At 36.0% G+C, this 13,128-nt stretch overlaps 1 protein-coding gene across 1 annotated transcript; it reads left to right on the top strand.

Annotated features, from left to right (window-relative positions):
* Positions 1-2,384: 2,384 nt before the first annotated feature.
* On the top strand, positions 2,385-10,155 carry LOC101828319 (olfactory receptor 5B12-like). Its single transcript, XM_005063792.3, has 2 exons — positions 2,385-3,318; positions 10,136-10,155. The coding sequence occupies exons 1-2, from the start codon at positions 2,385-2,387 to the stop codon at positions 10,153-10,155; spliced, it is 954 nt and encodes a 317-aa protein (XP_005063849.3).
* The last annotated feature ends 2,973 nt before the right edge of the window (positions 10,156-13,128 follow it).

Below are 13,128 nucleotides of genomic sequence, written 5' to 3'. Positions count from 1 at the left end.
TTTTCGGTACTAGTAATAGATCTCAGTGCCTGACACATGCTATCCAAATCATTTTTTATTGATCTACATCTCAGGCTCAATTCTTAGAGAGTATTTAAGTGCACAGTATGTCATGGCTCATAGCAAAGTCTTTATAGAGAAATTTTAGTAAAAGACAGCTAAGGCGTGTACCCGGAGTTTTTTCTGCAAACAAAAATTAATTCTTGTTGAAAAACCTGTCTTTCACACAGAAATGGGGTCTCTTTCCTCCAGCTTCTATACACCCATGCCCCCGTAAGCAGTTTTTATGCAAATGCAATGTTCCCTCCTCTGTCTCCATTAAGTTTGGATTGAAAGGCCAATATAGAATCTTAATGCTCTAGAGATATTCAGTGTCATATACTGCCTCCCTTGAGATGTGTGCAAAGTTGCCATCACTAACTTAATATTGGCAAGAACATAAGCCCAGGCTCTGGTCCACAGAGGAGCACCACAAACCTGAAAGGAGAAGCTCTACAGGTGGGAAAAGAGAATTGAGTCAAATTGAGTCAGTAATATGGACATGAGGTTTTTCCATTATTAGCATTTGGTAGCCCTATTTCTTAGGACAAAATTAAAATGTATAGCTAGATTATACATATTTAGAAGAAAGGATAGAATTTCTAGAACTATTTCTAGAATTTCTAACCAGTTTTACCTTACAATGAAAACAAACAAACAAACAAAAAAACCACAATCAAACAAATGAAAATGGGAGGGTTTGTGTGGGGGCTGATGCCCACAATGGTTAAACATCCTTACTAAAGGTATGCCTTTCTAGGTGTTTTCTCCTTTTAGATTCACCATTATTCCAATTCTACCACTGTGCTCTACAGATTTAAAATTTCTTCTGTCTGGATTATCATCAGGTATGTTTTAGGAATAGTGCAGAGTATATACTCAATAAAACATGGGGAGAACATATATAGAAGAATTAATTTTACTTTCGCTATCCTTAATGACAAATCTTAATCATTTTCCACTTTAAGTATGAAGTAGTTTGGAGGAATGTGTACAATTAACATTCCAAACAACTTTAGAGGATTTTTTATTTTATTATTATTGTTTTAAGCTGGAAACATCCTCTTTTACTCTAAGAATAATAGTAAAGCTATTTGTCACCTGAGCCACTGTGTAGGTGAGTATAGCTAGATTTACAATAGAATATGATTTTGTGAGGACAGCATGTCTACAGGCCAAAATAAGAGTAACTCTTCCTTCCATCTTTTCCTATTGCATTCTCAAACACAAGTAAAGCAAAGATACATTGATGGCAAGAAATAAAAAGCACAAAATTTCTCATTAAGTCAGGCCAACTGTTTCTGCACGTATCTCCAGTTCTGTCTTCGGTTCATCTTTCCTCCCTCTCCGCAACTGGATTTTGGGAGTATGTCTCAGTGCTCAGCTGTGAGTGTTTGTTTCTGTTTCAATCAGCTACTGGGCCAAGGCTCTAGGAATGGTTAGCCAAGGTATTCATGACCAAAATGATGTGATAGACTTCGATGATCCCCCGTGGAGGGTCTCACTATCCTTGGGGAGTGGGTGGTGGGTGGGTTGGGGGGTCAGTGGGAAGCATGAGAGGATTGGACTGCGAGGGAATGAGGGGATGGATATGTAAATAAGAGTGTTTCTAAAAATTAAAAAGCATCAAATTTATTTGAAAAAGAAAGATCAGGATGATAAGAGAAAACAGTAAAAATGTTAGTTCTACTATTTGAAAAACTGTTTCTTTGCTTTTTCAGATGATGAAATAAACCAAGATTTCATCAAGAATATGATAGATAGAACATTCAATATCTTGAAGGTTCCAATATTTAAAATAAAATATCCAACTAAGAATGCTTTCATGAATTAGAGAAATAGTTTCTTATTCCTAACACAGAGTCCTAGGTTTTGGATACCTTCCAGGTGGTGAGATATTTATTAGAGATGAAAAACTCACTGCCAGCTAATCATAGAAAAATAGGGCAAGGCAACATGCCTCCACATCACGTTTTCTGCTGACTTATCTTTCATTGTACATCCTAGACAAGAATGTTAGCAGAAATTATTATCTTAATAATGAACATTGTTACTAAGAGTAGTATAGACATACACCAAAAAAAGAAGTAAACCTCACAGGAATATTATGAACCACCTGTGTCAGTTTCTATGAACAAAGAAATTTCAGTTCCTCTCTGCATCGTTACATCTGAACACATTGTCTCTACCCAGAACTCAAGTCATCTTCTTGCATACAGTTTCACACTAGACAGAAAGATGAAGCCTTTGCACAAAAAAGACACATATTTCAGATCTCAGGGTTAAGTTCAAAAACTGTAATTTTTCTTCATCTTTTTGTAGGTGCATTTCATGGCAAGACCAAAATGGCTTTGATGGAGAACATTTCAGAGGGAACCGGATTTATTCTTGCTGGATTAACAGATGCCCCGGAGCTACAGTTGCCTTTATTTATTATTTTCACTCTCATTTATTTGATCACATTAATTGGGAACCTTGGGATGATTGTGTTGATTCTGATGGATGCCCGACTCCATACTCCCATGTATTTTTTCCTCAGTAATCTCTCCTTGGTTGACTGTGTTTATGCCTCAGCAGTCACTCCCAAGGTAATGGAAGGGATTCTCACTGGAGATAAGATGATATCCTCCAAAGCATGTGCTGCCCAGATGTTCTTCTTTGCAGCCTTTGCTACTATTGAAAGTTTCATTCTGGCCTCAATGGCCTTAGACCGTCATGCAGCTGTGTGCAAACCCCTGCATTACTCGACCACCATGACAAATCCCATGTGTGTTTTGATGGTAACTGTCTCTTATATATGTGGATTTCTGCAATCCTCCATCCATGTTTCCTTCACCTTCCACCTCTCCTTCTGCCATTCCAATGTGATTAATCACTTTTTTTGTGACATACCTCCGCTGCTGGCTCTTTCTTGTTCTGATATCCATGTAAATGAGATTATAGTTTTTATATTGGCCTTATTTGATGTTGTTTTTACTCTTTTCATTATCTTGAATTCTTACCTGCTTATTTTCATTACAATCCTAAGGATGCACTCAGTTGAGGGCCGGAAGAAAGCTTTCTCAACCTGTGCATCACACCTCACCACTGTGTCTATCTTTTTTGGAACAATCATTTTCATGTACTTACAACCCAACTCTAGCCATTCCCTGGACACTGACAAAATTGCATCTGTGTTTTACACCATGGTCATCCCCATGCTGAATCCTCTTGTCTACAGCCTTAGGAACAAAGAGGTCAAGACTGCATTCAAGAAGGTTGTGGGAAAATCAAAATCATAATCTTGCTAAATCAGTTATTTACAAATCAGTTTGAAACTGAAAATTTCCATTAGATATATATTGTCTTGTAATATTTTTTCTTAAGTTATTTATTCTATATTTCTTTTAATCCTCCTTTACACATGATATCTCTATCTTTATTTTCAGCATGAATAGTTAATAGGAAATTGTTAATGTCCTGCAGAAATATGAAGCAATTCAATTTTAAAATCAACATTATAATGTTGTATACTGCCACGATCACATTGTTTAACATAATTGGTATGAAATCTTTTAATCTAATCTCACATGCCATTTATATGCTAATTATCATAGTTTAACATATCTGATTTTTGAAAATACAGTTTATTTGGTGTGCGTGTGTGCATGCATGTGTATATGTGTATGTGTGTGTGTGTATGTGTGTAAGTCACAACTCCACTATGGAGGTCAGAGGACAGTTTTCAGCAGTTAATTCCCTTTTTATTATATAGGTCCAGGGCATAACTGAGTTTATCTATAATTGAAACTATGAACTGTTGCCCAATAAGTATATCTCCATTCCAATTTTTTATACAGTGTAAATCTATAGTTTTTAACAGCACTTTAAACAAACATTTTGAGACACCCTGAGAGAATGTATATCCCAGAATTTCATCCCAAACACTTTTAATTCTCATAATTTTGTTTTAACATAAAAACATGACATATGCCTTTTTGGACTTTGAGTCTAAAATAGTTCTGAAGATGAGTTTCAGTAGTAAAGAACAATATATCCTCTAAAACTATTCACTCCATGGATTTCAGCAAACTATATTCATAACTTGGGAATGAATAGCAAGAACAGACACTGTCGGTTGCTATTAATCAGAACAGTGCAGCATGGCCCTAAAGACACTGCTAAGATCTCAAGGCTGTTTTCCTGATCAAACCTCGGCTTACTTAGACCTTGAGATTAGAACAGTGGACAGAGAGGACCATACGGCAAACCCCAAGTCTCTGCTTCCCTCTCATGCTACATCCTCTTCCACCTCAGCTGTGCTGTATGGAGTATGCAAGCATTAAGCCTCAGAACTGCCAGAAATAATGCTCATTGTGAACCACACAGTCCATGCTGTTTCTTTATAGCAACATAAATGAGTATATGATGATGGTTTTGAGTTACCTGACTATTTCTCAAATTATTTTTATGGGCCCATAAAGACATTTGGATACACATTTCTCTACAGTAGTATTGGATAACATTTGATTGCCTTTTTCTGTTTTTTCCTTTGGCTACCCTGTGTAGGTGAGATATATAATTATGGTTTTAGCTTGCACATATCTAGTATTTAATGATATTGACATGGTTTGAAGTGTGTTATGTACATATTTATATATGTACCTTGGATAAAAGTCTACTTAGATCTTTAGTCATTTATAAATTGTATTTTTATTACTACATCATTGGTGTTTAAGGTTTTCAGTAAGATTCTTTCTATGCCTTTAGTCATTACTCAGTATACTCAGTATATATGCAAAACTCTCTAGTCTTCTGTCTTAGAGCTATCTGAGTCTCAACTATACACTAATATTTTTGTCTTTAAAAATACGTGCTTTCTCCAATGATATGATAAATTGGGTTCTTTATTCTGATCTTCTGTTCTCCTTTTCTTTTATAAGCATTTCACAAACAAATTCACATGCTTTCCTCTGTGTGCTCACAAAGGTCAGGGTGAAAGTCCAGTGTGGGATCATAAATCTTTAAAGATCACCATCTACATGATACTGCTTCCCTTGAGACATGGGCAAAGCTTCCATCTCTGCCTTCATGTTTGCAAGGGTACAAGCTCTGGTTCCTTTATATATGAGTACTTCACAAATGGGAAAGGATAATAGATAGATGCTTTCCTGGATATAGACATTGAACCAGTGTTTGGATATGAAGCAGATTCCATATTTCCTATGCTTTCATATTTGTATGATGCCAGGAAGAATCAAAAAGCATTCCAATGTCATAACATAGCAAAATAGTACTGTCAAGGACAGTAAAATATCCGACTTTCTTTACTTTTCAAATGAAAGTGCGGGTATGAAAACTAATGCTAAGAAGACTTAAACAGCTGGAACACATGACAACCTGAATATTTTGAAAAAATTTTCTTAACCTTGAACCATTACTATTTCTGTTATCCTGTGTTATTCCAGGCCTATGAATTTCCATTCTCAGGCCTATTTGACTCTACAGAGATAGTGATGCTCAAAAGGCGACAACACATTCATAATTTTCTTTTATTATGAGCAATTTTCAGGAGTATAAGTGTAATTACAATTACATTCTTTGTCACTTTAGAGACTGTAGATATTCCTATACTCATTTGACTAGTGAAACGGTTATGTAACTTTTTTTTAAAGAATATGAACTGTTAGGCATTGATACTGTGAACTGAGCAACATGTAGCATCCAGGAAAAGATGAAATACACTATGTAAAGTAACAGCTCCCATTGTTTGCGTTTAAAACTATAGTTTCTTTTATAACTTGCAAAGAACTTACATATTATTTACTATATAGGTGTAGATTCAATATGCAAATAAAATGAAAAATGCTTCTTATTTAGAAGGCCCTTAAGGCAAGACTACATAATTTCTTACCTTAATATGTAAAAGCAAATGACTAAGTCCCAACTGTAGACTAAAATCATTTTGGGATTTAAAAGGCCACTTCATACTATAACCAAAAATATAATTAGCAGGTGTCGCCTAAGGCATCATCAAAGTGAGAACAACTAAATATATTAGGAAATACAGACTGATTGAGGGCACAGAATCCATAGGCAGAAGCAAAGGAACTCTTCATGCTTCCTATATCCTCCTCACAAAAGAAGTAATACAGACTTGTTTGATGGCAAAAATGGAAATTATAAGCCTACTTGAAAAAATCAAGCCATGGAAGGAAATCGAGTAAACTTCTCTTTAATTTTTGACATGCTTGAATATATCCAAATAATCACTACACACAGGCCCCATAAATCAAATAGAAACCCAAATGGCCCAAATTGTAGGTCAAAGCATTCACTAAAAACTTCAAAATGAGGAAGAAATGGTGTATATTCCTAAGCAACACCCTAAGACACTATATTATGATTAACTTGGTATACCTGTCAGAGACAGGAAATGAATTTTACAGTTTTTGACACCATGATTTTGCAAAGCATACTTTCTTCTGAATACACTTTTAGTAATACTTTACTGAACTTGTGTTTGTAAAATATAAATAAAATAATATATTAAGTTGACTTACTACAATAAAAATATCATATACCACACAATTTGTAATGAGCCCTAAATTTAAAGTTTCAATGTCCATTTATACTACCCATGCAACCTGCCCTAATAAGAATTTTATGTAAGTTTTATTTTACAAAAGATGCTACATCCTGACCTTCATCATGCTTCAAATATTATTGTGTCATCACATCCTAGGAGTGAGTAATGATCATTCCCAATTGAGTTTGGTGGAAAATATCTCAGGGCAGAATGAATTTATTCATGTGAAGTTAAGAGGTACTGCAGAACTGTAAAACCCATTATGTATAATCTTTACTCTGTTTATTTTATTATTCTGACTGGGTATATGTGGTGATATCTTGCTTGTACAAATAAAGCCTGTCTGAAGATCAGAGACGAAAACTTGCCACTAGCTAAATATAGAGGTTTGAGATTTGTACAGACAGTCAGGAAGCAAGGTGGCTAGACAGAAACAGGATATAAGCAGAGAGAAACAGTAAGTCTTTTTCTTGTCTGCAGAGACACTAAGGAGATAAGGTGTGGCAGTGGCTTGCTCCATTCTCCAGACCTCTATGGTCTGTTTAGAACAGACTATATAGTTCTAAATTCACAGCAAATGGAATTGAGCTCCAGAATTTTGTTATACCACCTATGGCTGCCACTGCCTACAAAGTTTGAATTACCATTTGTAGCATTTCTGTATGATCAAACTCTCTGTTCCTACCTAGATTCAGTGTGTCATTTTGCATGTAGCTTGTCCTCTGGATAGAAAGAAAAAGTATAGGCACAAGAACTTGTTCATATTTTCTTTCTGACATTATCAACTAACAATTTTTTGTTCATCTCCTCCTAGGCATATCTCATAGCAATTACTAAATGAATTCCATGGAGAATATTTTAAGATTTTTTTCTTGTGGGGTTAACAAATACCACAGAGCTTCAGGTCCCTTTCTTTATCACCTTCACTCTCATTTATTTGATCATGACTGTTGGGAACCTCAGGATGATCATGTTGATGATCCTGGACTCCCAGATCCACACTCCCATGTAGTTTTTCCTGAGCAATGACTCCCTGGTGGCCTTTATTTATTACTCAGCAGTCACACACAAATTAATGGAAGGGTTTCTCACTGACAAAATGTCATATCCTATAGGTGCTGCACAAATGTTCTTGATTTTCTATGTAAAGTCGAGAATTGTTCTCTCAAGGTCTAATAAACTCAGAACAAAAGTGTCCACATGCTCAAATCTCATCGCAAGAATACCAGCACTCCAAAAAATCAAGCTAGTATCTTTTCTCCAATTTATAGCAGTCTTTTAGACATTCATGCAAATGAGAATTACCTAGATGAAACCAAGGACACAGAATTAAAAAATAACACAGACTTCATTAACAATTCAAGGTGTTTAAAGAGGACACAAAGAAGCAGCTCAATGAAATAGAAGAGAAATAGATTATAAAGAATAAACATCAGAGTTATAGTTAAGGAAGTAAAAACATAAGGCTCTGTGGAAATGAAGAATACTATCCAGAAGCTGAGAATGAAATTCATTTGAGAGATGAAAACATTGAATAATACTGAAGGTGAAATGATAAAATTTAGAAACCCAATAACCCAGCTGGAAAACTCAAAGAAAATCTCTCAAGTATAATGAATCAAGCAGAATATAGAATAATGGGACTCAAAGATAAAATAGAGAATCTAGAGAAGATAAGCAAGGAATATAAAAAATTAAAGTTAGGGAAAGAAGACACAGAAAATATGAGACACCTTGATAAAAAGCAAACATTTGAATTACAGTTATAGAACAGGGATAAGAATCACAGGTCAATGACATAGACCAGATCTCCAACAAGATCATAGAAGTATGCTTCACCAAGCTAAGAAAATACACATAAAATATCAAATAGACAAGACCAGAAAATAATATTCTCAAGGAACATCATAGCTAAAACATAAAGTATACATATTAAGGAAAGTATAAAAAAGTCAAAGACCAAAAAAAACAGAAGAAATAAAAGCAGAGAAAAAACAACAAGCAGGTCACATCTAAAGGAAAGCCCATCAGAAAAACAGCTAATTTGGTGAAGGACATGAAATCCATAAATACCTAGAATATCCTGGATCAAGGCATTTTGAGTCTTAAATGACTATGAGGACCAACATAGATTAATATACCTAGCAAAACTATCTTTGATGATTGAAGAAGAAGAAAGAAAATCTTTCCACAAAATGAACAGCATAAAATTTTATATCTAACACCAAACCTAAAGAAAACACAGAAGGTATTACTTTTTACCCAAGACTAATGAGCATACCAGAGAGGCAATAGAAAGAAACACACAACCAACAATATCATAAATGGAGAAAATCTTGAGGCAAACTTACTGAAGTCATAAATGAGAATGGGATGTATACCATCCTTACTGATTTTTATTAAGTTCAAAATAGTAGTTGAAGCATAAGGTAAAATACAGAAATTAAATGGACACAAATAGGAAAGGGGCAAGTCAAAATATGACATGGTACTCTATTAGTGATTCTATAAATCCCATGAGGAAACTTCTAGGAATGATACACATATTCAACAATGTGGCAGGAAACAGAACCAGCTAGTCATAGTCCATATCACAGCAACCACCAACACAGAGAAGGATATTATGAATATATTCCCATTCAAAATTACCTCAAAAGAAATGAAATATCTTTGAATAAACCTAACCATGGAAGTATAGAAACTCTACAACAAAAATATGAAACCTCTGAAGAACGGCACTAGAAAATAGACAGACATTGCATACTCATGGTTTGATATAAATAATACTGTGAAAATGTCAATTCTATCAAAAGATATTTGCATATTCAGTGCAATTCCAATCAAACTCCCCATTTTCTTCTTCACAGAATGAAAAATAAACTAGCCTAAAAATTCATATATAACCCCAAATTCCTGCAGATAGGAAAAACTATGTTGAACAGAATTACAATGCTGGAGACATTACATTTATAGATTTGTAAGATATATTATTGATGTAGCAATAAAAACAATATGGCATTGGCAGAAAAGCACACATGAGGAGCAACAGAATAAAATTGTCAACTGAAACATGAGCACACATAATTGTAGCCACTTAATGTTTGACAGAGATATCAAAAGTATGTATTTTAAAAAGAAAGAATCTTCAAGAAATGCTGCTTGAAAAGCTGGATGTCCACATGAAGAATAATATTAGACCCTTATCTGTCACCTTACAGAAATTCAACTCCAAATGGATCAAAACATAAACATGTAACTTGTAACACTGAAACTGATGGAAGAAAATGAAGATAATACCTAATCCATGATATAAAGTAGGAAAGAATTTTATAAATAGGACTCTCATTTGCTGAAGAATTAAGGCCAAAAACTGACAGTTGATATTTCATATAACTAAAAATCTGCATTGCTGAAGAAACAATCATTTAAGTGAAAAGGAAACCTGGTGGTGGACACAGAGTGGAACTAATGGAATACAATGCACCATATAGCACAGCTATAATAGGTTAATCCTAGAGAAGCAAATCCCTCTGGGCTTTGTCTTCTGAATTCCCCTTGCTTCTGTTGTGCTTTTTCCTGCTGGCTGCTCTTGCGTACTTAGTGTATTTGGCATGGTGTGTTTACTTCTCTGAAAGAATTCCAATGTATCTTATAGAGTATGGTTGTTTCGTGGGAAAATCCCACTCCTCAATGTTCAATTTATTTTCATATTATAATGAAGATAACTTAAAGAGCTATGGCATTCAGTTAGATCAAGTATTTAAACATGCAGGTGGTTAGTAAAAATGATTAGGGACATGGTTTAGGTTATTCTGTAAATTATTCCAGTAAGACATAGAAGAATTGTAAAAGTAAGGCTAGAAGTTACCTTCCTTTTTTCTAGATGTAAGACATGCCAAGAGTGGAAAATGAAAACAAAGAAATGTCTTGCATTATAGACCCATGACTTATGCCTGTGGAAAAGTAAGATGCTGATCAAAGAGAGTAATTATGTTCCTACATACAAGAATAGGTTTGAATTTCTTGGCTACATAGCTTATAGAATTAATCACAGGCTTTGGTATGCACCTTGAAACAACAAATTTGTGAAAAAAAATTAAATGCCCTATTATGTGTAAAAAAAAAGAATAGATGGTGAGCTAGACCACTTGCTTGAGGTTTTGTAGAACAGATAAGATAGGAATTTTGGTACACTGAAACCACAGACAGCTGCCTGAAAGTACAAATGAACTGACTGAAATTAATTTGGTGTGTTTTCTACTTGGTTAAACAATAAAAAAATCATTGATCTGGGTGCAAAAATTAATACCCAAAAAATAGATAACTACTTGTAGGTTTCTAAGAAAAACATAACTGTGATCATAATGTGATTTTCTTCCTGTGTAAAGATTGTAATTTGTTTCTGGAAAATATGCAATTTGTGGTTGTGAGGTGATTTCCCCCTTGCACAGAAATTTTTGTCTTATGGAAAAGAGAAAAATAATGTAAGCAGAAATTTCCTGCCTAGCAGGCACTCTCAAATAAACACTCAGAGCTTAAGATTACTTATAAAGTCTTGGTCAATAGCTCAAGCTTGTTACTAACCCTTACATTTTAATTAACCCATAGTTCTTATCTATGCTTTGTCACATTACTCATGGCTTGCTGTCTTACTTTCTAAACATCCTACTTTCTTGGTAGATATCTGGCAAATATGACTTTGTCCTTATCATGGTAGACTATTGGTCAGTCATATTGCTTATTAAACTAACCATATATTTACACACTTTGCACAAGGATAATTACATAGCAGAGACAGAAAAAGAAAAAATAATTAAGAGAATTATGTTTTGTCCCCTCAAATATGTTTGTCTCCTGCTATAGGCACATGAAGACAGTTTGTATACCAGGGATAGACACTGATCCACAGCTCAGGGCCCCATAGGTTGCCCAGGCATTCTCACTGACACTCACATTTGGGGGGTCCAGATCAGTCCCATGCTGGCCTCCCCACTGTCGGTCTGGGGTCCAAGAGCACTCCCCTGTTCAGATCAGCTGTCTCTGCTGGTTTTGCCAGCTCATTCTTTGCCAATTTGCTCATCACTCCTCTCTCTCTGTCACTGGGTTCCTTGGGTTCAGTTCAGTGCTTAGTTGTGTGTTTGCCTCTGCTTCCATCAGTCACAGGATGAAGGCTCCCGGATGGTTATAGACATCAAGTTCATTATCAGGAATGGGCATTCGAGGTGGTCCCTCCACTATTGCTTAGCTTGCCAATTGATGTTATACCTTTAGATCACTCGAGGTCACTCTGGTGCCTGATCTGTCTTCGATCCTATGATTCCCTCTTCCCCCTATTCTACCCCCTGCCTCATTTGGATAAATGCCTAAGAGTGGAATTGCTGGGTCTAGTGGTAGATTAATTCCCATTTTCCTGAGGAATCTCCATACTGATTTCCAAAGAGGCTGTATGAGTTGGCATTCCCACCAGCAGTGGAGGAGTGTTCCTCTCTCTCCACGTCCTCTCCAGCATAAATTGTCTTCGGTGTTTTTGATTCTAGCCATTCTGACAGGAGTAAGATGGTATCTCAGAGTTGTTTTGATTTGCATTTCCCTGATGGCTAAGGATGTTGAGCACTTTCTTAAGTGTCTCTTGGCCATTTTAGCCTCCTCTACTGAGAATTCTCTATTTAGCTCTGTACCCCACCTTTAAAGTGGATCCTTTGGTGTTTTGGGGACTTGTTTCTTGAGTTCTTTGTAAATTTTGGAGATTAGCCCTCTGTCAGATGTAGGGTTAGTGAATATCTGTTCCCATTCTGTGGCCTGCCTTTTTGTCTTTTTGACTGTGTCCTTTGCCTTACAGAAGCTTTTTAGTTTCATAAGGTCCCATTTGTTAATTGTCGATCTCAGTGCCTGTGCCACTGGTGTTATGAAAATCAGTATGGAAAATCCTCAAAAAGTTAAAAATCTGATCCAAACAGGGGGAGAGCTCTTGGACCCCAGACCAACAGCTGGGAGACCACCATGGCACCGATCCAGACCCCCTGAATGTGAGAGTCAATGAGGAGGCCAGGGCTACCTATGGGGTCCTGAGCAGTGGATCAGTGTTTATCTCTCGAATACTAACAGACATTGTGTGTCCATAACACAAAGAGGGTTGCTCTCTCTGCCTGGACTCTTAGGGAAGTGCCTGGACCCTACCCTGAGTGAAATGATAGACTCTAGATATCCCCTATGCGGAAGGAATTGGCAATAGGGTGGGAGGAAGGGGGGGTATGGTGGGAGAGTGCGGGAGGGAGAGGGAACTGGGGTTGACATGTAAAACAAAAGGGTCTTTGCCAAACTCTTTCTATGAAGCTTCAATAACCTTGATCCCCAAGCCACACAAAGATACAACTAAGAAAGAGAACTTCAGACCAATATCCCTCATGAACATTGATGCAAAAATACTCAATAAAATACTGGCAAATCGGATCCAAGAACACATCAAAACAATCATTCACCACGATCAAGTAGGTTTCATCCCAGGGATGCAGGGATGGTTC

This window comes from Mesocricetus auratus, unplaced genomic scaffold, assembly GCF_017639785.1.
Source record: "Mesocricetus auratus isolate SY011 unplaced genomic scaffold, BCM_Maur_2.0 Super-Scaffold_4256, whole genome shotgun sequence".
NCBI classification, from domain to species: domain Eukaryota; kingdom Metazoa; phylum Chordata; class Mammalia; order Rodentia; family Cricetidae; genus Mesocricetus; species Mesocricetus auratus.
Note: the sequence above shows the minus strand (reverse complement) of the source record. Positions and strands in the feature narration are given on the sequence as shown.

Coding starts and splice junctions, on each gene's coding strand:
- LOC101828319 (XM_005063792.3), top strand. CDS start 2,385: ATGGCTTTGATGGAGAACATTTCAGAGGGAACCGGATTTATTCTTGCT. Junction 3,319..10,135: donor TGTGGGAAAATCAAAATCAT/AATCTTGCTAAA, acceptor AGAAGCAAATCC/CTCTGGGCTTTGTCTTCTGA.